This window comes from Dipteris shenzhenensis, chromosome 25 (genome assembly GCF_047967505.1).
Source record: "Dipteris shenzhenensis isolate YYH24624 ecotype China chromosome 25, Dip_SZ_1.0, whole genome shotgun sequence".
Lineage (NCBI taxonomy): Eukaryota > Viridiplantae > Streptophyta > Polypodiopsida > Gleicheniales > Dipteridaceae > Dipteris > Dipteris shenzhenensis.
In genome coordinates, this window is record NC_141620.1 from 1,810,006 (window position 1) to 1,831,361 (window position 21,356).

Here is a 21,356-nt window from a genome sequence, read left to right on the forward strand (position 1 = left end):
CCACAGAGTTTGGGCCCTACCTCAGTGGAGATTACTGAGATTGGCATTGGAGTCATCCCGACAACTAGCAGAGAGAGGCTTTGATACAGCATGGCATGTGCGGGTATCCACATGGTTTGATAGCCACGGAATCCATATGTATAGGCTCCCTCCCTTTCAATACAACATGGATGCACCATCGGAGCTCATTCCACATGATGAGATTAACCGTATCATATTGGTTGGACCTTCTCTAGCTCCACCCCCCATCTCGGGCTTGGGGGGGGGGTCAGGAGTTCCCCTCCAAGACCCAGTTCTATCATGACCACTTTCTGAGGATATCGGAGCATGGTCTCATCATCATGCCCAAGTACCTCGAGGATAGGAGAGTCTCACACGCCTTGCGGATTGCTATCGGACAGATACAAGGCTCGTCTCACGAGTTGCGGATTGAGCTGGGAGAGCAACCGGCGTACCTAGAGAGCAGCGGGTCTGTAGACTATGCAGGCTGGGGGAGGTCGAGACAGAGGAGCATTTTCTATGTGTCTGTCCGGTCTACTATGAGATCCAAGGGCGATACCATTGTCTCTTTCAGGAGGGGCTCGGCTTTGGACCACTCACACGACTGATACATTTCCTCGACCAGGTTTGCAATTGGCTCTACCTAATTGAGATGCAGAGACACTTGTTCGATGGTCTCGAATTTGTCTTTGAAGCTGACGCGTCCTCTCACGCTTGTAATTCTTGATCTCTCGTTCCGATTCCGCTCTTCTTTATACTTTTTGCTTCGAACTTTTCGACCTGTTCTTCGATCTTCTTCTTTGAGTTTGGCAAGGCTAAGGAGATTGGAATGAAGAAGAGGGTGAAAAAACTTTAAAAAGAGAGGGGGGACTTTAGAGAGGGGTATAAAGGCTTTGATGAGATGGCTTTTTTTTGAAGGTTTGGACTTTGGATGATGTGGCCTCCTACTCTGCGATTTTTGCAAATCGTCGTGACGACCGGATTCCGGATTCAACGTCTCTGTGCAGACGATGCGCACGTCGACCGTGGTTTCTTTTTCTTCGCTACTTTTCCTCAGCCACCACTATATGAGGTTGCATAATCGACGTTTTCTCTTCATAGGTTGGCATACGCAAGTTAGCAAACGGCGACAAGTCCGGCTGTAGGTTGGCATACGCAGGTTAACAAACGGTGACAAGTCCGGCTGCTTCAAAGTAACTTTCCGTTGCTAGTGGTCTTCATAAAGACATAGAGTAGATTGCCTGGAGAGATATCTTCTGCAAAGAAGCCCTATGAACGAGTCAATCTTCCAGCGCGCTAACTTTTGTTGCTTCACTATGTGTAGTTGAAAATAGTCTAAAAGAACACAAACAAGAGCGGCTTCTTCTTGCGTTTCCTCCTGCGCTGCCTCAATTGTAAGAATGATTCTTCTCTCAGCCAGCTCTATGTTCTTAACGATTTCCATCTTCGTCTATGCACACAGCCTACCGTAAAAAACTACATGACCACGTCGTCCGGCTCTGATACCAATGTTGTGTCTCCTCAAACCTCGAGGGCTTCTGCTCATAATCTTCCACCCGACCACGGATTCCTTTTTCTTGGAGCCCCCTCAACCTTCTTTCTTTTTTTGGCTCCCTCTAGAATCCTCCCTTCTAGCCCAGCACTTGCCACTTGGCCTTCAACTTTGGTGCCACATGTCCCACAAGGGACTCCTCTCTTTATAGCCCTCTCTAGGACTCCTTATGCACCACCTCATAAATGCCTAGACCTAGGCGTGACCCTAGATCTAAGCTCTTTAGGCCCTATTAATGCAAGTGCTGTCAAGCCCTCTGGCTTCCCGCCTTATACCGTGGTCACACGGTATTATAGTTGTAACACTCTAAATATCAGAATTGTGAGGATAGAGGATGAGGACATGGAACAGATCCTTACCTAGGTCTTTCAAAAAACAATGCACATCTCTCCTACAAGGTGGTAGAAGGCTTTCAGAATAGGGAAGAAAGGGGAAAAGCCAAGTCAGATAGTGGTGAAATTCCAGGACATACATAGTCTCGTCTAAAGTATTAAACCACAGGCACCATCTCAGAGGGCATTTTATATGGGTAAATGAAGACCTCACATGAAGTCAATTCATTCTGAAAATCAAGGAGCTCGTAAAATCAAAACTGCAAAGAAAGAGGGGAAGAGTGCTTATTTGAAAGATTGGAAAACCAATCATCATAGAGAAAAAGGGAGGGGATGGGAGAAACACAAATAGGAACTCAAGACTCTCAGGATCAAGGTATGGAATATGGGAGGATGGACCTTAGACAAGGCCGTCGCATTGGATGAGGAAATCTCAGAAACTCATATATTTATAGCTCTAGAGACATGGGAGAATGAAGGAAATGCAGCCCCAGAATTGCAGGGATTTTCGACATCAGTGTGGACCAAGAGATATATAGGAGGAAAAGGAACTGGGGGGATTGCATACTACATCAGCACGAAAGGGGAGAAGTCAGTCCATCAAGGAGAACCCACAGAGTGGGTAGAACTAGGGATGAAGAATGGAAACATCAGATTGGCAGCATGCTATTTTTCACGCCCACAGTCACCCATATACAAACACAACAGTCACCCATATACAAACCCAGCAAATGCACTTTTAATATGTGCAAAAGAGTTTGGATAACCCAGGCACTAGTGGGGGAAGCAGTACCAGAGCTCCTCACACTAACAGGCAGCTAGTAGAGCACAAACAAACTATGCTTCAAAATGGGCACTTTAATGCACATACAAATTCAAGCGAGTACAAAATGCCGGTTTTACAACATTTGTGCTGCTTGGTAATGGCACCCGGGAAATGCCTAAAATGATCTACTCTATGGGCCTGTGTACTGGGCCCAAAGTAGTGCAGGACTCTAGCATGACAATGTTTCTACCTCCAATCTATCTAGCGATGTGGCTGGTCGATATGGAGAGAAGCCATTGAATGGCAAAATGGCCACTGCGCTTATGTAGAGGGAGGAGGGTGCTAGGACAATTGCATAGGCTCAACAACAATTCTTCTTGAAGATGACCAAAAAGAGCTATGGGCGCTTTTGAGACAAGGCATACTGCCTGGCATCCAATTGTAGGAACACATAATCAATACATCCTGTGCATGTAGACAATCAAGAAGGTGAGGAGAAGGGAGGACAAAGTGGAAGAAAGGAGAAGGAAGGGGCTAAGGGTAGTGTGGCCTTGACCTTGAGTGATAAGAAGTGATTGATTGGGCTCACAGACATAGAGGCTAGAACCAATGATGTTGTAGACAAGCATTTTAATATAGTTTTATTGCTCCCTTGTGGAATGTTGGCCTTCTTTTGCCATTTGAATCCTTTCTGTCTAACCTTGGTTCTCCTCTTTAAATGATTCTACAACACTAAATCTTATTCCTAGGGATCTGAGCTGTATTGGAGCAACGCTAGCTAATGCTCTATATGAGCACCTTCTCTGATCGATCCAGGTTCTTTGAGTTCAAGGCTGTGTCAACCTTGATGCAATTGGTTTGCGTCGAGCCTCGGAAGTTGATCTAAACCAGGACACTCCTTGTAGTGAAGGATTGGCCAATTATTGTACCTCTATTGAGATGTGACTTCACCATTGAGATCATGGCTTTCTTTGGAATAGCAGGTGCCTTTACTGTGTTTCATGACTTTCCAATGTAAAATGATGATGTTATCACAGATGAGTGCAGGAAACAAGGTGACTCCTTGTGGTGAAGATTGGCTGCTGCTTGTGGGAAAAGCCACTAGTGCTATTGAAAATGTGGATTCCACCATTGAGGTCACTGCTTTCTTTGGACTGGTGGTGTGACTTTACTGTTGTAAGCATTAGCTCAATCTCCCTCATGATTCTTCAAGAATCTCCCTCATGATTCTTCAAGAGTCAATGTCAATTGTGATGTTAATCACAGATGAGCTGCAGGGTGTATGCATTTATGTGCAGATGTGGCACTCATGCTATCAACGAATGGGCATGCCATATTGGCCAGTCCCTGCCCTGGGCAATGCAGCTGATGGTTTTTGACCTTATGCGCAGCTATTGCTTTATTGATTTTTCCCCTTCTGTGCATGATGTGGTTCTAATTATACGCTTGCAATGAGTCCCCTATATTTCTGAAGTCCATACTGTTTTCTTTATTTTGAGGCTGTTTGTAGCCATCTAGATGGGGTACCTGTGATCTAGCACCTAGTCTTGTGTGAAGCTTCTTCAAAATTATTCTAATGTTTAAATCATGGCGGCTAGATTGGTTAATATACCTCCCAGGTAATTTTTCAGGCATGTGACAAAAACAGAGATCAGTGATGAATTATCAAGGGCATTAAATATTTCGGTTTCTAGAACTTTGAATTGGTCTTGTGCTTTAATCCCATGATTATGCAAACCTGAGTATTTAGTTTCTTTTTATCTTGCAGTTTACTTATCACCGTCCAGGCAAAGGTCTCTTTTCATATTAGCAACAGCTATGCTCGTCTTTGCATCAAGTGTCTATAATCTACCCATGATTATTACTCAAGCAAAGGCTCCTTTTTCAAGAGGATTGGTATGTATGGTTTAGATGTGGCAGCTTTACAACTTCAACAGCTTCTTGTTCATGTAGGAGAACAAGGGTAGGAATGTGTGTTTAATCTATCTCAAGGTTAAAAATAGTTGCAGCTTTTGCAAAATTGGTGTCCCTTTTTGTACATTTGGTGGCGCATTTGCTTTCTCTTAAAAAGTTTTACAGTTTCATGATCATGGTCAAACTAAATATTTTGTGGATGTTCTTTACTTGAATGTTGAACTTTGAGGGTGTTTCTGTTGACCTATCTTTCCTGTTCCTAGAGTTTCATGAGCTTTGTGAATTACAGAGATGTGGGCTCACTGGGTTCTAGATAGGTCTAATTTACCACACTTTAGAGCACTGCCTGTTTCAGGCTGTCCTTTCAACTTTGTAACATTATATCACCTGACTTGAACTTGGGTTATGATAGTACTCTCAACCTACTGCAATACTCTACTTTCAAGGCCATTGAATTGGTGTATCTTGTAGGTTGCAAGCTCCACCTGCCTAGTATTTAAAAAAGCTAAGACATCCATGTGGTTTCCCCCTTGTGCACACATAGGAGATGTCATTGTGTGTCAGTTATCCTTCTGTAATATATACAATGGAGTGAGACATTTAATTACATTGTGCAGGTAATTTTTAAGACTCTTCATTTTGGAGGGGCTTTAAAACTTATGACCAGGAATACAATCTTCTTGGCTTCTGTTGATTTACGACCAGGGAGACATTTGCATCTTATGGAGGCTAGTTTAAAAGCAATGCAACCATCATTTTTCTCTGTAAAAATAAGAACCTCTGTATTTTGCTTGGAAAAAATTGAATACAAGAACCAGCCCCTTGCAGGCTGCCTCATGGTGTTCCCACATCTTTGCTTGTAATAACTCTAGAGCAGGTGCAAGGAGTCACTTGGGGGGACTATCCAACCACTAGATAATGTTGGAAATTGCAACCCAACCTACCTTCAGATCAACAGTGGAAACTATGCTCTAAAGGGCCTCGATTTTGAAAGCTTCTCTCCGGTCTTACACTCAACTTCTACCGCAACCAATACTTGGGCACAATGCACTCATGGGAAACAACACTGGATTCAATACAATGGATCACTCCAAATCAGAACCTTGTAAACACAGTTTTCAAGGGGTTTTAACTTTTCAACCTTCCCGACCTGGCCAGAATGTGCAGCAACAATGAAGGGTTTGATGTGGATCCTCCATGCCTCCTTAGGGGGCTTCATTGGGATCCTATGTGCTTGCTCAAGGGCCAAGGCCCGAACTCTTCCTCAAGATGGCCACTTGCTGTCCGACTTATAGCTCGCCGCTCTATGCAGTGCGACTTCTAGCACACTGTTCCTGTCGTGTGGCACAGGACCATAGACTTACCCTCCTTTAAGCTGCTGGGTCCATCTCTCCAACAACTACCCAGCAGTCCTGTGTCCAGCAACTTTAGCAGAGTCAGAAATTCCATGAATTGCCAACTGTTTCTCACAGCTTCCTTATCAAGTTGAGCTACCCTTCAGCCCACCATTATTTAAACAGCGGTGGTGTCAATTCGTGGTTGATGCCACAAAATCACCAGCAATCACCGATATCTTCTCCTGATTTTATCCGGTAAGTCAACCCTTGAATCAATGCTATAATTTGGCATCCGGGTCCAGGTTATATATATCCAATACCCAGTCCGGGTCCCTTCCAGAGACAATTCCAGGTCTTCATCCGGCTTTAATGAGAAGCCCGGATCCAGAATGTTTTATCACTTGCCTCATTGTTCTCAGCATATGGGGCATCACGTGGGGCAGTGGTCTCCCAACACTCAATGTGGGTCTACATCCGATGTGAAACATTTTAGCTTCAGTGGTGCATTGCCCTATTCACTGCTTTATGAGCTCAGGACTCTTCATTTGGGAGGTAAATCAAAGTACTCTCATCTTCCTGACGGTTTGGACAAAGAAAATGTGGACTAAATCTCATCTAGTGAAGTTTTCCCCCCTATTCTGTAGTAATTCTTACCAATGTCAACGTTCATTACTCTGCAGCTAGCTTGCCAAGCTTCTTTTCTTAGAACTGTTTGTTTGGGAGAGAAATAATGAATGCTCTTTTGTTTCATGGGAAGCTGTAGCGTGGATGAAGAGAATATGGACTTGCTTTCTTTTAGCCTTCTCTGGAGTTACTAGTCTTCATGATTGAGTCTGCTCTTCACCTCCAAGGTTTTGATAGGAACTCATTATGAAAACCTTTGTGTGGATAGATGCTCGTAACTGGATATGAAGACTTTTGTATAAATAGATGCTCATGTCCATGTTGGGTTGTGGTTCATATGAGACCATACGTTAATTTGATGGTCTATTGGGTGCTGATGTGACTACTCGATCCCATGCATGGAGTTCAAGATTTGTAAACTTGTGGGATACTTTTTGTGAGGTTCAAACTGGACTCTTTACTTTGTTTGTACAGAATTCACTTAGATGTATGTCTCTCTCCTATGCCTTGCTGTGTGTTTATGTTTGGCAGCTTGTATGATTGGTTGGAACCTATGTTTTTGGTCATAACGATGCCTTTGTTCTTATCATAGCTGGAAGAGCAAGACCGCTTTAATATCAGTTAACAAAGTGATCGTTTACCTGTAGGTTGAACTAGGAACACATGAAGATTGTAATAGACCCCATTTGCTAACCTTTTGGAAAAAATATCTTTTATTTTATCTATATAACTTTCTTTTGTGAAATCTAATTGAGTGAATGTATGTGTTTCTCCCCCTAGATGGACCCGTATTTGGAGCTTGTGGATGAAAACAGATTGAGAGTTGCAAGCCAAATAGATGTCAATTACTACGGAACACCTGCAGATAATGCTTCTGCTTCAGATTCTTTAGCTCTCATCAGAATGGACAAAGAACTGTCGAATGATTCTTTGGTGTCCCTCATATTAAACAGTTCAACTATTGCTTTTGAGGTATTCAATATCTTTGCAGGATCAGTTTGCAGCTTGACAATATACAAGATTATCACGGTGTGACTGATAAACTGTCTGAAAACACAGATGGAGCACACTAGCTTGCAACAGGAACTACTACGGATGTTTTCTCCGGATGATGGATTTGCATTTGGACTCGATTTGCAGTTGAATACAGCTCGTCCTTGGACAGCAATACTCTTTCAAAAAACTATGTCATTTGATGAGGTAGCTATCTACCAGCATTTTATCTGTCTTGTGTGTGAGCATACCTTTTTTAAGTAGAGCATTTTGATCGTCTTAACCCCCTCCCTCCACTCTCTCCCCCTTCTCTCAAGCTTCAGCCCCCTTCTCTCCACTCTCTTGCTCTCAGCCCCCCCTTCTCTCCACTCTCTTGCTCTTCTCTCAGCCCCTTCTCTCCACTGTCTCCACCTTCTAAGTTCTCTCTAAAAGTTTAAAGCTGAAATGGAAAGTTTAGAGCCACGAAAAGTGATTCTTTTTTCATATTTTGGTATATTTCCATGTATTTTCCTGTTCCCGTTCCCCCGTTCCTCCTTCCCAAAAGGTTCCCATTCTAACATCCGACATTTCCAGAACGTTCCCATTCCCTGGTAGCTATGCACTAAAGGAGTGTCTCAATGTAAGGACGAACAACAGCAGCATGGACAGAGGAGGTTGTTAGCACCATAGAGTCAAGCAAGGTTGCCCTCTGTTGCTGACCTTGTTTGCCTTCTATATTGAGTGAGTGGTCACATCTCTCACATATTCTTGGAGCAGGGGGGTCACTGTTGGGCTAGACAGATAGATGATGCTGTTTCCATGTTGTCTCTGCTCGTGACCTTAGACAGCCGTCCAAGATTTCTGTGACCAGAGAAATTTGAAGAGTGAACTTGGAAGAGCCAAGATAATGACCTTGACACTTTCAGATCAACCATGCACAGGGAGATCTTCATGTGCCACACAGAGCCGAATAGCCTCACCATACATATATCTTGGGATCACTGTTTCAAGGCCTTGCTTCCCAATGAATATAGCTACCCAAGATAGACTCCCCAAGGGCTACACTACCCTTGTGATCCCTTAAGAGTGCCATTGGTTTCAGTCATATTCTAGGATTGATAGACGAAGTTGCTCATTTTTTACTCAGACTAAAACCACAGTATGTAAGGGGCTGCCGTTTGGGCATACGACCTCAATGACACCCAGGAATGAGCTTTTATAGCTTTGTGTTCTTGTTGGTGTTCATTGAGGGTTTCCTTCACCTCATCCTTAGCTATCTTCCAAACATGCTTGTGGCAATGGGAAATCTCGACTAGGTGTGGCTCTCTTGATGCCTTTTGAATCACTTCCATGTGACGGTTTAAGCAATCTACTGTCTTATGTAGCGATACAGCTCTACTTCCATGGGCCTTGAGAAGATCATAAAAACTTATTTTAGAAGCAAAACAGATGCACATTAAACTCAAGGAAGATAATAAATAACAACCCTGTCTGATCATTACGGATGCAAATAAAAAAGTTGACTGCAAATCAATTCTGAATACATCCGGGCATGGCATCCACAGCAGTTTCTCATGTCAGTCAGAATCACTTTCTGTTCTCTCATTTTTGGGAGGGAAGGAGCTTGGTGCAAAAGGGAGTGGGAAGGGAGCCACAGAGGTGGTTTGGTTTGTGATTTCGTGCTATTTGACAATGATTGTGGTGATCTAACCTTAGAAATAGATGGACAAGACAAAAGTGATCCAAGTAATTTTCTGGGTTTCCATAGTAGCCAAGGACTGAATACAATACTTTTTTCTATAACAGCCAAGTAAGGGGATCAACTTGAGTTTCGCTTCCGATGGTCTCCTGGAGACTAATCCCGCACTGCCTGTGGAGCTGTCGTAGCGCAGCGAGGATTTGGATGGGAGCCCTCAGGATCATGACACGTATGCAGAGTCTTTAGAGAGACTACACCTTGGGGATGGTGGCCTGGTTGACAGAGGGAGGAGACGCGTTTCAGATTGATGAGATCTGCCTAGCCTACCGGATAGAGGGTCAGAGCATTAAAGGATACCACTCCATGAGGCAGTCCCTCCTGATAGCCTAGCTCGTTTGGGAGGTGGTAGCCAGCATCATGGCGTGGGACATTTGGGTGGCTCGTTGCAGTCTCGTGATGGGTGAGCACGCGGCTCCACCCTCGGCTACCCTAGTTGCCATCTAGCAGGACATCATTTACACACTATGATCCACATGGGAGCATGGGACTCCAGGCTCCAGGGCGACTATCAAGAGGCGTGCTCATCTGTGCAAGGCTTGGCCTGCAGAAGTTTTCTACATCTTCACCCCACGAGGGATTCGCTGGTTGTATAGTCCCCTCTCTTGGCTATTAGACCCAGTACCAGAGATCCCCTAGGCAATGAGTTGGGTTTCTCTGGAACAGGCCAGTTTTTTCTTTCAGCCTTTTCCGGTTTTTTTCCATACTCAACACCTTCAGGGCTGCTGTCTTGTATGAAATCTTTCAAGCATTAATAGAAGGTTTCTTTCTTTGAAAAAAAAAAAAAAAACTTTAGTTTCACTATCGTGTGTGAGATGAAAGCAGGTAATACAAGGAGCCTCCCTCTCCTTTTGTAGCACTCAGATATCAATAAGTTGATATCATTTTGTTTCTACAAAGCCGGCCTAGAGCTCAACTTGCTATGTAGATTGACAACAGAGGATTGGTTGAGTGTGGCTGGAAGAGATGTCAGGACTGAGTAGGTAGGAGAGAGCTGAGAAATTAGAGTAGAAGGGTCACATAGGAGCAATAGCACATAGAAACAGAAGACCCAAACGATACTTTTACCAGGCCTGCACAGCGCAGCATACCAGAATAGTTTGCAGGCCGGAATGTGTTAACCCCGGTGTTCCGCATGTGCTGGATGTTTTGGATTCGATCCGGACGTTCCGGTTCCTTCATGGAATGCCGTTCCGGCCGTTCTTGGAGGGGGAACACTGTTCCCTAAGACTTTCATAGTGTCTAGATCGAGGGAGAGCAAGGTAGAGTGTCAAATGCCTTCTTGAAATGGATAGGTCAGAGGCACCTAGAGCAGGCAGAGCCAGATCGCAGGTCCAACTTTTGTATAGCCAATGTAGCATCCATTGCTACAGACTAAATCTGCCCTTCAGTCTCAGACACTTGGGCTTGCAGCCAACCACCATTGCCTTTATATACAACGGCTATTATCCGTTTTCCACCACCAACTATATCCTTTAGGGTGATACCTTTGAGGCTTTTCTATCTTGCATTGAGGAGCACCAGTACTACGCACAGCTTGTGGTCATCATAAGGAACACACTGATTGGAAGCAAAAACGCATTGTGAAATTGTTTCCCAACACACAGCAAGGTATATCCACATCCATGGCTCTGTTTGTATACAACTGAAGGTCTAGGAATCAGGCTCTTGAACAAAGGCTTACAAGAATTCAATACGTGGGGAGAAAGAAGGTTGAGGAGGGGGGCTAACGAGAAACGTTACGGTAAAGCAGGGTACATAGCTCAGATGTAGATACCTTTTGTGGCAGGTGTGTCTGAGAGGCAACCATGTGTGCGCTTATTATGTTTTGACTATGTCTGAAGAAATTGATGTTCAAACTAGTATGCTAAGAAGGAGAGATTCCAGTTGTTTGGCAATTCTGAAAGTTTTACTTTTTTGATGCACTACCACATAGTAAAGCCTTGGATGCACTCTATTCCTTTCTGTGAGGTCAAGCCTTGTGCCACTTGGCTGCTAGACCAGGTGCTTGTTCATGCATCCCAATTGTGTATGCCTGCTTATGTTTGCAGCCACAAGGCACTTGGTACCATTTGCGTGGCCTTGCAATGCAAGTTGTCTTTACGATTGTACGTTTGGATGGTTTTGGGATGCATGCAACCTCCACTTTAGTTGTTGTTCTTGTATGCATGTTCAAAGGCTTTGCACCACCTTTAACTCCTTGATTAGCAATTCACAATTTTCATGAGAACACTTATGTAATCAGAAAGAATGTCGAGGGTCCGTCTTGTGTGCAGGCAATGATGCATTGTGTTGTCATGTATGCCCTAGAAAGCTAATGGACCATGTGCAAGAGCTTCCCTTGGACCAATTGTCATGTACCCTGCAGACAATTTGTTGTACCTGCTCAATCTATTTTTCTTCACTCGTTACTGCCGCCGCAAGCAATAACTCAACATGTAAACAGTCTGCAATAGTTTTTCTGCTAAACAATTCGTTTCCACAGTTTCTCTATAAGAGCAGGTCCCTATGGCCTAGGCTGTTTTATATAACCTAAGTTGTATCCCAAGTCACAAGAATGAATTTACTAAGACATTATTAATTGAGGCATTCAGCCCTGACAACTGTGAAGCCTTAGGCATTCTTACCTTACGAAGGTCATTACTTAATCTCTCATGATGATAACTGTCCATACTGAGATAGTCCTACCAAGACGAGTAGTCCTCTTACGTTCTCTTTGCAGCCAAGTGGACAATTATGATTAGGAATAACCAGTTGCTTTGGTTGACTTGGTAAATGAAGCTTGCCTTTAGCAGGTGGTTGATTTTGGCTTTTACCACCTTGACATATAGTGGGGGTTCGTTGCTGTCGAATTAGCTTTGCATCTAGAATGAGGGTAATTAGGTGCTGAATGAAATTCATTGATACCCCATTCAAGTTCGTGTATTCCCATGTGAATACATCCTTATAATCTTGAAAGAGTTTTTGGGGTACCAATGTTTCATTCATTGGTACCCCATTCAAGTTCGTGTCTTCCCATGTGAATACATCCTTATAATCTTGAAAGAGTTTTTGGGCCTAACGAGGAATTCATCAGGTAGTTCTTTGTTGATTTGGATCAACATCAGTGCTTCCCACAAGCCCACATTGAGTTCTTTGAGGGCTTGCTCTTCCATAATCCGGCCACTACCGCTAATTCGGCTTGTTTTGTAGTAAGGCTCTTGTTGGACACCTCGTCCTTCTTTGTACTGAGCTAGTATTGTTGCATTCCCTACCATAAAATGCGATCTTTTGGCATTGTTGGAAATTCAGAAGACCTAGCCTTAGCAGGACCAAAACCGTACCATGAGCTATTTCCCCATGTTCTTGCAAATAGTGGGATATCCACAGTCAGCATGGACTCCTCAACTCAGAAGAAGGGGAGACTTGGACACGACAGAAAACACAATTTAACTTTTTCCTTGCTGCCTCTAGGATGCCTCCTCTAAAAGCTATCACGCCCAACAAGCATAGTCTCTAAGTGCCACCATCAACCTTCCATGTAACTTTGACATGAGGGAACCCCTCTCAAAGCTATACATGTCCGTTGCCTCCATCATTTAATTATTGTAGGATCAGAACAAGCGAACGGAGGAGCTGCTTGGTGAGCTCTCCCCCTCTGCCTACGGCGGCCTGTAGGCTGCCCGCGGCCTATGTGCTCCCTTGCTGCCTGCCCTACCCTCCTCGCTCCGCCCTCGCCCCTCCTCCCTCTCCGCTTCGCCCTGCCTCCCCCGCTCCACCTCCGCCCCCTGCTCTACTTCCGCCCACTCTGCCTCTCCTGCTCCACCTCCGCCTTCGCCCCTACCCTCCGCCCTCTCTGCCTCCCCCTGCTCCACCTCCACTCCGCCCGCCCCGCTCTGTCTCTTCCGCTCCCGCTCCACCCTGCCTCCCTCGCTCCTTCTCCCTCTCCACCTCCGCCATCTACCCCGCTCCACCTCCGCCCCCTGCCCTACTCTCTCCCCCGCCGCTTCACCTCCGTCCCCCTGCTCGCTGCCTTCCCCGCTCCGTTCCTCGTCCCCCCCTCCTTCCGCCTCCTCGCCTCCCCTCCTTCCGCCTCCTCGCACCTCTTCCTGTCCTCCTGTCCTCCCGTCAGCACGCCCCCCCCCGCCATTCTACCTCCTCCCACCTTTTTCTCCTCCTCTCCCGCCTCTCCCGCCTCCTTCCTCTTCTTCATTCCTTTCTCCTCCTCCTCCCCTTGCTCCCTCCTTCCTCCCTTGCCCTCTCTTTCTCTCTCCTGCGCCTCTCTGCTTCGTTCCCCTTTTCATTTGCCTCCATGCAACGGGAGCACTCGTGTTTGCTACAGTGAAAGAATATCTTGATGGTGACCTTTGGTCTGGCCAGAGGGGCTCTATGGCAGCACCCTCAACTCCCACCTTGTTTACCACTAAGGCGCGACTTCCAACATAAAAGCGGTCTAATCTCTTGAGCAATCCATCGTGTCTCCTCTGTCCAAAGGAGAAGAGAAGGCTGCTAGGAGTCTTGCTAAACTCTGGCTCTCTCCATAGGTCTCTGCCATTGATCATGAAAATGAATTGCTCCCAGGTGCTACGCTTTGCTGCTGGCATCTCTGAGAACACGGCGCCGCCCTGCTTGTCTTCCCCAAACTCCAGGTTGTTAAAGTCCCCTCCAACAATCCAGGAATCAACATCCGGAAGACACTCTGACAGCCTCCTCCAAAAGGCCGGGCGATGCTGTCTACACGTTCAAAAATCCAATCCTGAACTCTCCCGTTCGAACTCCCAGCCAAACTGCTCGTGCTGAAATGAGCTCGCCCTGATCGTAGACCTCTGAAGCCAAAGTGAGAGAGATTGAGATGCAAACCCCTTCGCTCCGTCCTAGTGCGGGAGACCACTCCTTTGGACCTCTCCATGGGAGAAGGTGATGGCGTCGTCTGATGTCTACTGCTGAAAACATGTGCTCCTGAATCATAAGGATGTCCACTGTCCGCCCTACCACTGCCCTCTGCAACTCCTGCCGAAGCAACAGGTACTGCGGCTGACTACGAACGCGATCGTGGAGCCCGTGTACGTTCCAGCTCACTATGGTCTAGCTCATGAGGACGAGCGAGTCGGGAACAAGGCTCTCTTGTGAGTGGGTGTCTGTCCTTGTGTGATTTTACCGAGGGTTTGGAAGGCGAGTAGTCAGTGTCTATGCGGCATCGTACTAGGGTGGATACCGGCTCAATACTGATCTTTCGTGCCCACTTCATCATAAAGGAGGCTTCCACCCCGACCAACTCGGCGCATGTCTGGAGGGGCCATAAGTGTGTCTGCTCCACCTTCGTCTCCATCAGCAATCTGATAACTCCTGTCGCCAAACCACACACCGGCTCCTCGCGCCTGAAGCTCAACTGAAAGTTCACCTCCGCGCCATGGGCGTACCAAAGATCTAGTCCCTGTGGTCCCATCCACTCGTCCATCATGAGCATAATCCGATTACCCAAAATAGCGTCAAACACCTTCAGGGACCACTTCTCCAACCCTATGGAGGCAAACGGAAATCTCCAAACGAGGTGTCTGAGATCCCACTACACCGATCAAACCCCTCTTTCGGGGCTGAAGGACCATGAGCGTGACCTCCAATGGTAAAGGATATGCATCCGGAATCTCTAGATAGTTCCAGGGTCCTAACCTCCAGAAGTCCCACGGTAAGGAACGCCCAGGCTAGAAGTTAGGAGCTACTGGCCGGAAAGACGAGCCTCGTCCCTCAAGATCCCTCTCTAAGCGGACCTGCTACTGCGATGAGGAAGCAGAAGGGAGCGTCGTCTTTCCCTTGCCTGATGGTAGAGGTGTCGAAGCAGAAGAGGCTGCTACTGAAGCAGAGAGGGGGGCGGCGGGAGAGTGAGAGGTAGGGACGCGGGGAACAGGGAGCGGGGGGTAGGTAGTGAGGGTGACCATAGAAGGGGGGGGCTGAGGGGGAGGGAGGGGACGGAGGGAACCTTGGGGAGGGAGAGGGAAGTGAAGAGGAGGAGGGGGAGGGGTCAGGGGGGGGGGGGAGAGAGAGGAGGAGGAAAAAGGGCAACCACAGGCCCCCCTGCTGATTAGGCTCGTCGGGGCTCTATATCGGCTCCTTCATGGCCCTGGTCGGGGTAGCATCTGCAGTTCCGCCATTGCCGCATCTGGTGCTCCTCGGGCTCTCTACTGCAAGGGTGGGTACAGAGGTTGAACTTCCGAAGCTGGAGGATCGACTGGATGGGCAGTGGCCTCTGCTGCTGGGGGAGGTGACTCTTGTTGTTCCTCTTTCGAGGCCTCTCGGTCAACCTTGTCCCTCTCCCTGCAATTGGTCCTCTGTCTGCGGTGTTTACACGCCTGCTTGCTTGATTTCTTTTTCTTTTTTTGAACCTGTGTCCAGTTCGCTTCTGAGGGGGTAACCCATGGAGTCTGAGACTCCTGTTGCTCCTGCCTAAAGGGCGTTGAACTCAAGCCTGTTGACTCTACCTACTCTGTGCAGGAGGGGGGAAGGCGCACGAGGGTGGCCATGGGGGCAATCTCTAGCAAGGTGACCCATCTGTCTGCAACGAAGACACTGACCTGGTAGCCCAGAGATCTCCACCCTCTGACGAAGTGTGCCCCCTTCTAGGGTCTCGAGAAGGATCAGCTCTGGGAGGAACTCCGGGCTCTCCACCACCAGTATGATTCTGGGGACTCCATCTGCTAGGATGGAGGTGGCCGTCTCTGGCAGGGACTCGAGCACTGTGCCAAATGCTCGACCAATGGAAGGAAGGATGGCTCGATACTCCTTCAGGAGCCCTGGGAAGCGGAGTGTAACCGAAAACCGTGGAACATGGTGTGTCGTATCCATGTCCTCCACTGTGAACCCATGATACCAAGGAAAGAGGTAGACAAGGTGCGGGCCAAGGAGAATGGGGCTCTACTCCACAAGTGTCGAGGCGGTGTCAGGGGAGCTCAACTGGATGAGGAAAACACCTAGATGGTGACCTCCTGGATGTGGTCGCCCTCTAATGTCAAGCTCGCTTGGATCCACTCTCGTACCTGTCTCCGTGTAGGTGTGAGGCCCACAATTCCGCCGTCCGCGGTCCTTCGTGCCACTGCCTAGTATATTGCCTCCTATCGGTGCTTTCACAGAGGATGCATTGGGCAACTTCGACGGTTGGTACGGAACTTCCTTTGGGCCGGTTCAGATGGCACGAGGAACACTAGGGCCCGAGTAGCTTGGCAGACGGTGATCATGCCGCACTGGGAGGCTTGATTATCATTGATCCGGAGATGCAGAGTAGGGCCCTTCTGGGCAGCAAGCTGGTGGTTCGTGGCCTCACCCCAGGTGCCAAGCCATGGAAGCTCCTCTTAGAGAGAGGGCTTTTGATGAATACCCCACGCACTGGTGGACAGTGGCAGTCTTCACATAGATGGATCTTTTTAGAGGCTCCCCTTACGGGGAAGGGCTCCCCCCTAATGAGGAGTCTTCACAGGGTTTGGCAGAGACTAGCAGGGGGTCTCATCCGTGCTCCGCCCAGATGCAGAGAGGAGTTTGAGCGTGAGCCCCTTATGTGGCATCCAGAGTTCAGAGATCAGGAGGGACGTATGCTTGGGCAGCAGACTCACATTGGTTGGGCACAATGGGGCAGTGGTCCAACAGGGTCTTTTGGTCGCTGGAGCAGACTACCTATGGAGGCAGAGACAAGGCTTGATGCCCTAGCGTGTTTGAGAGGGGCAGGGCAGCAGATGGGCGAGATCGACATAGCCATTCCTGAGTCTTGGTGGGAAGGACTTCACATTTGGAGAGACAGCAAATGGCTGGGGTAGTTTTCTCGTACTGGTGTTCCCTTGAGGATTTTGATGCAGCGCGACATCACGGACCCCAGCTTCTTCCGTGTAGGACCTGGAGGCCTATTGCAGCCCCTCACTGGGAGTGACCCTGAGATGGATGGGAGTCTTGATGGGATACACTGGCAGATGATCAGAGTGGTAGGACGCTTGGGGAAGGAGTGGCACATCGATCCTCTCAGTATCTCAGAGCAGGACACCTCTAGATGGCACCTTTGGCTATGGGAGGGTAGACCCCTGAGGGAGGTCAAGTGGGACCCCGGTGAGTGGTTCTGGCCCTCTAGGGGCGGCCTTGTTGAGATGATAGATGAGGTGCCTTTCTTTTCGTACACCACACGGATTGGCAGGAGACTTCAGATGGACTCGTCGAGATGGACCCCCTTGAGGGAGAGACAGTGGGAGACCTAGAGTGTGCCCTGGGATGTTCGCTTCGGGTTTTGGACGCAGTTGTGGTCCAGCTTGCGACTGAGGAAGATTTCTTACTTCTTCTGGCTGGCAGCCCACGGAGGCTTGCCCATTGGCCCGTGGTTGGAGCAGATGCGAGTGGAGGGGCAGTGCCATTGCTGCTCAGATGGTGTCCTGGAGACTATCCCACACTGCCTATGGAGCTGTCGTAGCGCAGCAAGGATCTGGATGAGAGCCCTCAGGATCATGACACGCATGCAGAGCCTTCACAGAGACTACACCTGGCTTGGTTGACAGAGGGAGGACACGCGTTCCAGATTGATGAGATCTCCCCAGCCTACTGGATATAGGGTCAGAGCATTCAGAGGATTGCACTCCATGAGGCAGCCCCCCCTGACGCCCTAGCTCCTCCTTCCCCTAGGGAAGACAGTGTTTGGGAGGTGGTAACCAGCATCGCTTGGAACATTTGGGTGGCTCGCTGCAGTCTCGTGATGGGAGAGCACCCGGTTTCACCCTCGGCTACCTTGGTTGCCATTTGGCAGGATATCATTTACACTCTACGGTCCACCTGGGAGCGTGGGACTCCAGGCTCCAGGGCGACTATTGAGAGGCGTGCTCGTTTCTGCAAGGCTTGGCCTGCAGGTGTTTTCTACATTTTCACTTCGTGAGGGATTCACTGGCTGTATAGTCCCCCCACTTGGCTGTTAGCCCGAGTTCCCGAGATCCCCTAGGCAGTTAGCTGGGCTTCTCTGGAACAGGCTGGTTTTTCTTTCAGCTTTTTCCGGTTTTTCATACTCAGCACCTTCGGGGCTGTTGTCTTGTATGAAATCGTTCAAGCATTAATAGAAGGTTCCTTTCTTTGAAAAAAAAAAAAAAGCTATACATGTCCAACAAGCGTAGTCTCTAAGATTCCAAGCTGCTTTTTGCCTGGTCTGTGTTTTGTCCATTTATCTAATGTTCCCAATCATCAGTGCCACCATCAACCTTTCATGCAACTTTCAGGTCCTGAGCTACCTAGACGTACAGCTTGTGCTGATGTGACAGCAGTCCCAGGCCTTGTTCTCTTTTTGGATGGAGATGGCAGTGGGGGAAATCCATTATGGATGGCATTCCCTCAACTCTATCCACTTCAACTCTATCCACTTTCTGATATGTATTTGGAGTTGTTTCAATGCAATCGCCCTGTCCATGGTTGCCAATGCTTTTGGAATGTCAACAACTAATCTTTACGTATGCAACCCAGTGGGCACTTCTGGGTTGCCACAAGTGTGCCACAATAGAGCGTGCAAATTCAGATCGGACGCATTTACTGATTTCCGTGTATAAAATGTCAACTATTTATACTGAGCTTTTCACTTGTACAGCAAGCCAACTTTTCTGCTAGGTTTGATAATGATAGCCACTGCCAATGACCTGTATTTAGATATTTTAGAATTGGACCCTCAAATGTCTATCATATGGGCAATCTATTTTCATCGAGATCATCAATTTGTGCATAGTTGCAATGGAGTGTCTATACGGGTAATCGATCATAAATTTGTTAATAGCTGTTCTTACATTTGAGTGGTGTGTAAAGCTTATTTTCTGTGATGCTTCTGCAGGTAGTAGAACCTAAGGATGACCTGATCAGTGACACTTCGTGTACAGACCTCCCTCAGTTTCTTTCAAAAACTCCTATTTCCACACCCTCAGCAAATGTGATCGGCGTGAGTCAACTACTCGAGTCGGTAAGATGCCTGTGTTGCTTGTACTTTTGCTGGGGCTCTGTACTTATATTGTCATTAATTTTTCTGCCTTCTCTGCATGTAATGACATGTCATCCAGGCCCTTGAAACAGCAGGACAGGTAGCTGGTGTTTCTGTCGCTGCAACTCCTTTGCCATACTCCGCTGTCGCAACGCAATGTGAAGCATTTGGTGCAAATGCGAGGAGAAAGATGTCTATATGGATGAATGTTGATACAAATGATAAGACACTTGCGTTGACCTTTCCTGAGAAGAATCTGCCTGCCACAGTAAATTCATATCTTCTCAGTTTTTGCTCATTTATCAACATCCTCTAAACTTTTCTCTGCTTAATTTTCTGTCGGGTCAGCATTAAAGTTCTCAAAACATGAGTAACCTCTATTGGTGAAGAGTTCAGTGCTTTTTAAAGACCACAATTAACTGCCAAATTTATTTCCTCAGATCCATGTAGCGGATACAAAACCGAAGGGAATCGATACAAGAACCTTGTCTGCAAAGCCACCATTGTGGGCAACACAGGAGCCATGGCAGACCTTGCAGCTTCCACCTGTGAGTCACTATGATAACTTTCTGCGGGCTGCTGGCTGCTAACAGGTTCCAACCTGTTGTTATCCTTCTTTTGTTTTAATTTTGAGCTTCTATTTGATACCGAGTGTATGCTCTTGTGAGTGTATGCTCTTAACCAAAAGCTAGAGTGTACATGGGCATCATTGAGCCCATCACAAAATGAGCAGACTCCAGAAACGAGCCCAGGAAAATGAAGTGATTCTTTGTGTATTACATTAGCGTCATGCAGGGCCTTGTAATGTATCATATTTTGATTGATAGCCATGAAGTTATTTATTTGTGTGTCAAATGTATTCCTTTTTCCAACAGGCCTTGATGAATTTCCAGGCCACCCATGATCATAATTGAAACATCAATCGGATCCATTTGTATTTCTTTATTACATCTCTATAGCCATTGGATCCAACATTTTGCAGTGCAGGATCCTTCCTTCCTTGACATGTCTTGCAGGATATAGTGCATTCCAAGTATGGTAAGTTACTTTTTCAGGATAGGGCAAATAAATTATGTATAAAATAATAAGCACTAGGAATTCTAGTTTGGAATTTTTTTGTCAGTAGACTTTATATAAAGCTTTGAAAGTTCATTACATAATGGCGTCCAGGGTTTGTCAAGCGGACCATAGTTGAGTTAGTAATGTTTTCATTACTATCTAGTGATTGATGGAAGGAAATCTCAATCGTTCTTGTAATGATTCGTATAAAAGCATGGTAAGCACTCCCAATCATGTCACTTCTTCAAAATACAAATACAGTGTTAAATGTATTAGAATCGACATACAAGAATACGCTTGAGGTATATTTGAAAATGATTTGCAAATTGAAATGAATTGGTTTTGAACTACAAGGAAATACTTTAATTTGAATTTGAAAAGGCTTATAAATTGAAAATCAAGCAATTTCAAGTAGAAACATACTCCATTAGGCGAATGCTTTGAAAAAGAAATGCTAGTTGGAAAGGAAGAATGCATCTTATATACTATAGATTGCACATGAACATGCCTGCATTTTGGAATACATCATAAAATTATAAGTTTTGCTCACAATCCGATGTATCATATCTGCATAATAAATTATGTACCATGCCATTATGAACTCAAATTCAGTTTATTTTCATCGTCTTACTCAAGTTCTTAAATTGTGTTTCCTCCTTGTTGATGTGTACTTATGATAGCTTTATTATTTTTACTAAGAATACATAAGCATAATTCCTATAAAACAAAAGTGTATCCTTTCTTGTTTTGACCAGCTAGTTTTAGGAGATGGAAAAGTGATTGCAAAAGGCTACCCTCTCATGAAAGGTGATCTCAGTGGCATTATTAGTAGCATCAAATATAGTTCTTATTCATGCCATTACAATTGAGGTATATCTGTCAAATCACCCTCTTCGAGCCACTCTACATACAAATCAAAGAAGCTTTACCTTTGACTTTCTTTTCTTTATAGAGGTGAGCATGTCATCTAAGGTGGTGACATGCAGACATGGGGGGGTTGATACTACTGAGGTATATGTGCCAGATCACCCTCTTCGAGTCACTCTGCATATAAATTAGAGAAACTTTACCTTTGACTTTCTTTCCCTTATG

At 46.4% G+C, this 21,356-nt stretch overlaps 1 protein-coding gene across 1 annotated transcript in view; it reads left to right on the plus strand.

The window, feature by feature from the left end:
• Positions 1 to 20,047, plus strand: part of LOC147885297 (protein SEMI-ROLLED LEAF 2-like) — a 76,601-nt gene extending 56,554 nt beyond the window's left edge. Inside the window, exons 15-20 of the mRNA XM_087396962.1 lie at positions 4,419 to 4,546; positions 7,306 to 7,497; positions 7,585 to 7,725; positions 19,062 to 19,187; positions 19,285 to 19,473; positions 19,646 to 20,047. Of these exons, the coding sequence (XP_087253088.1) occupies positions 4,419 to 4,546; positions 7,306 to 7,497; positions 7,585 to 7,725; positions 19,062 to 19,187; positions 19,285 to 19,473; positions 19,646 to 19,795 (926 nt within the window). The 3' untranslated portion in view covers positions 19,796 to 20,047. The remainder of the gene's footprint in view (positions 1 to 4,418; positions 4,547 to 7,305; positions 7,498 to 7,584; positions 7,726 to 19,061; positions 19,188 to 19,284; positions 19,474 to 19,645) is intronic.
• The last annotated feature ends 1,309 nt before the right edge of the window (positions 20,048 to 21,356 follow it).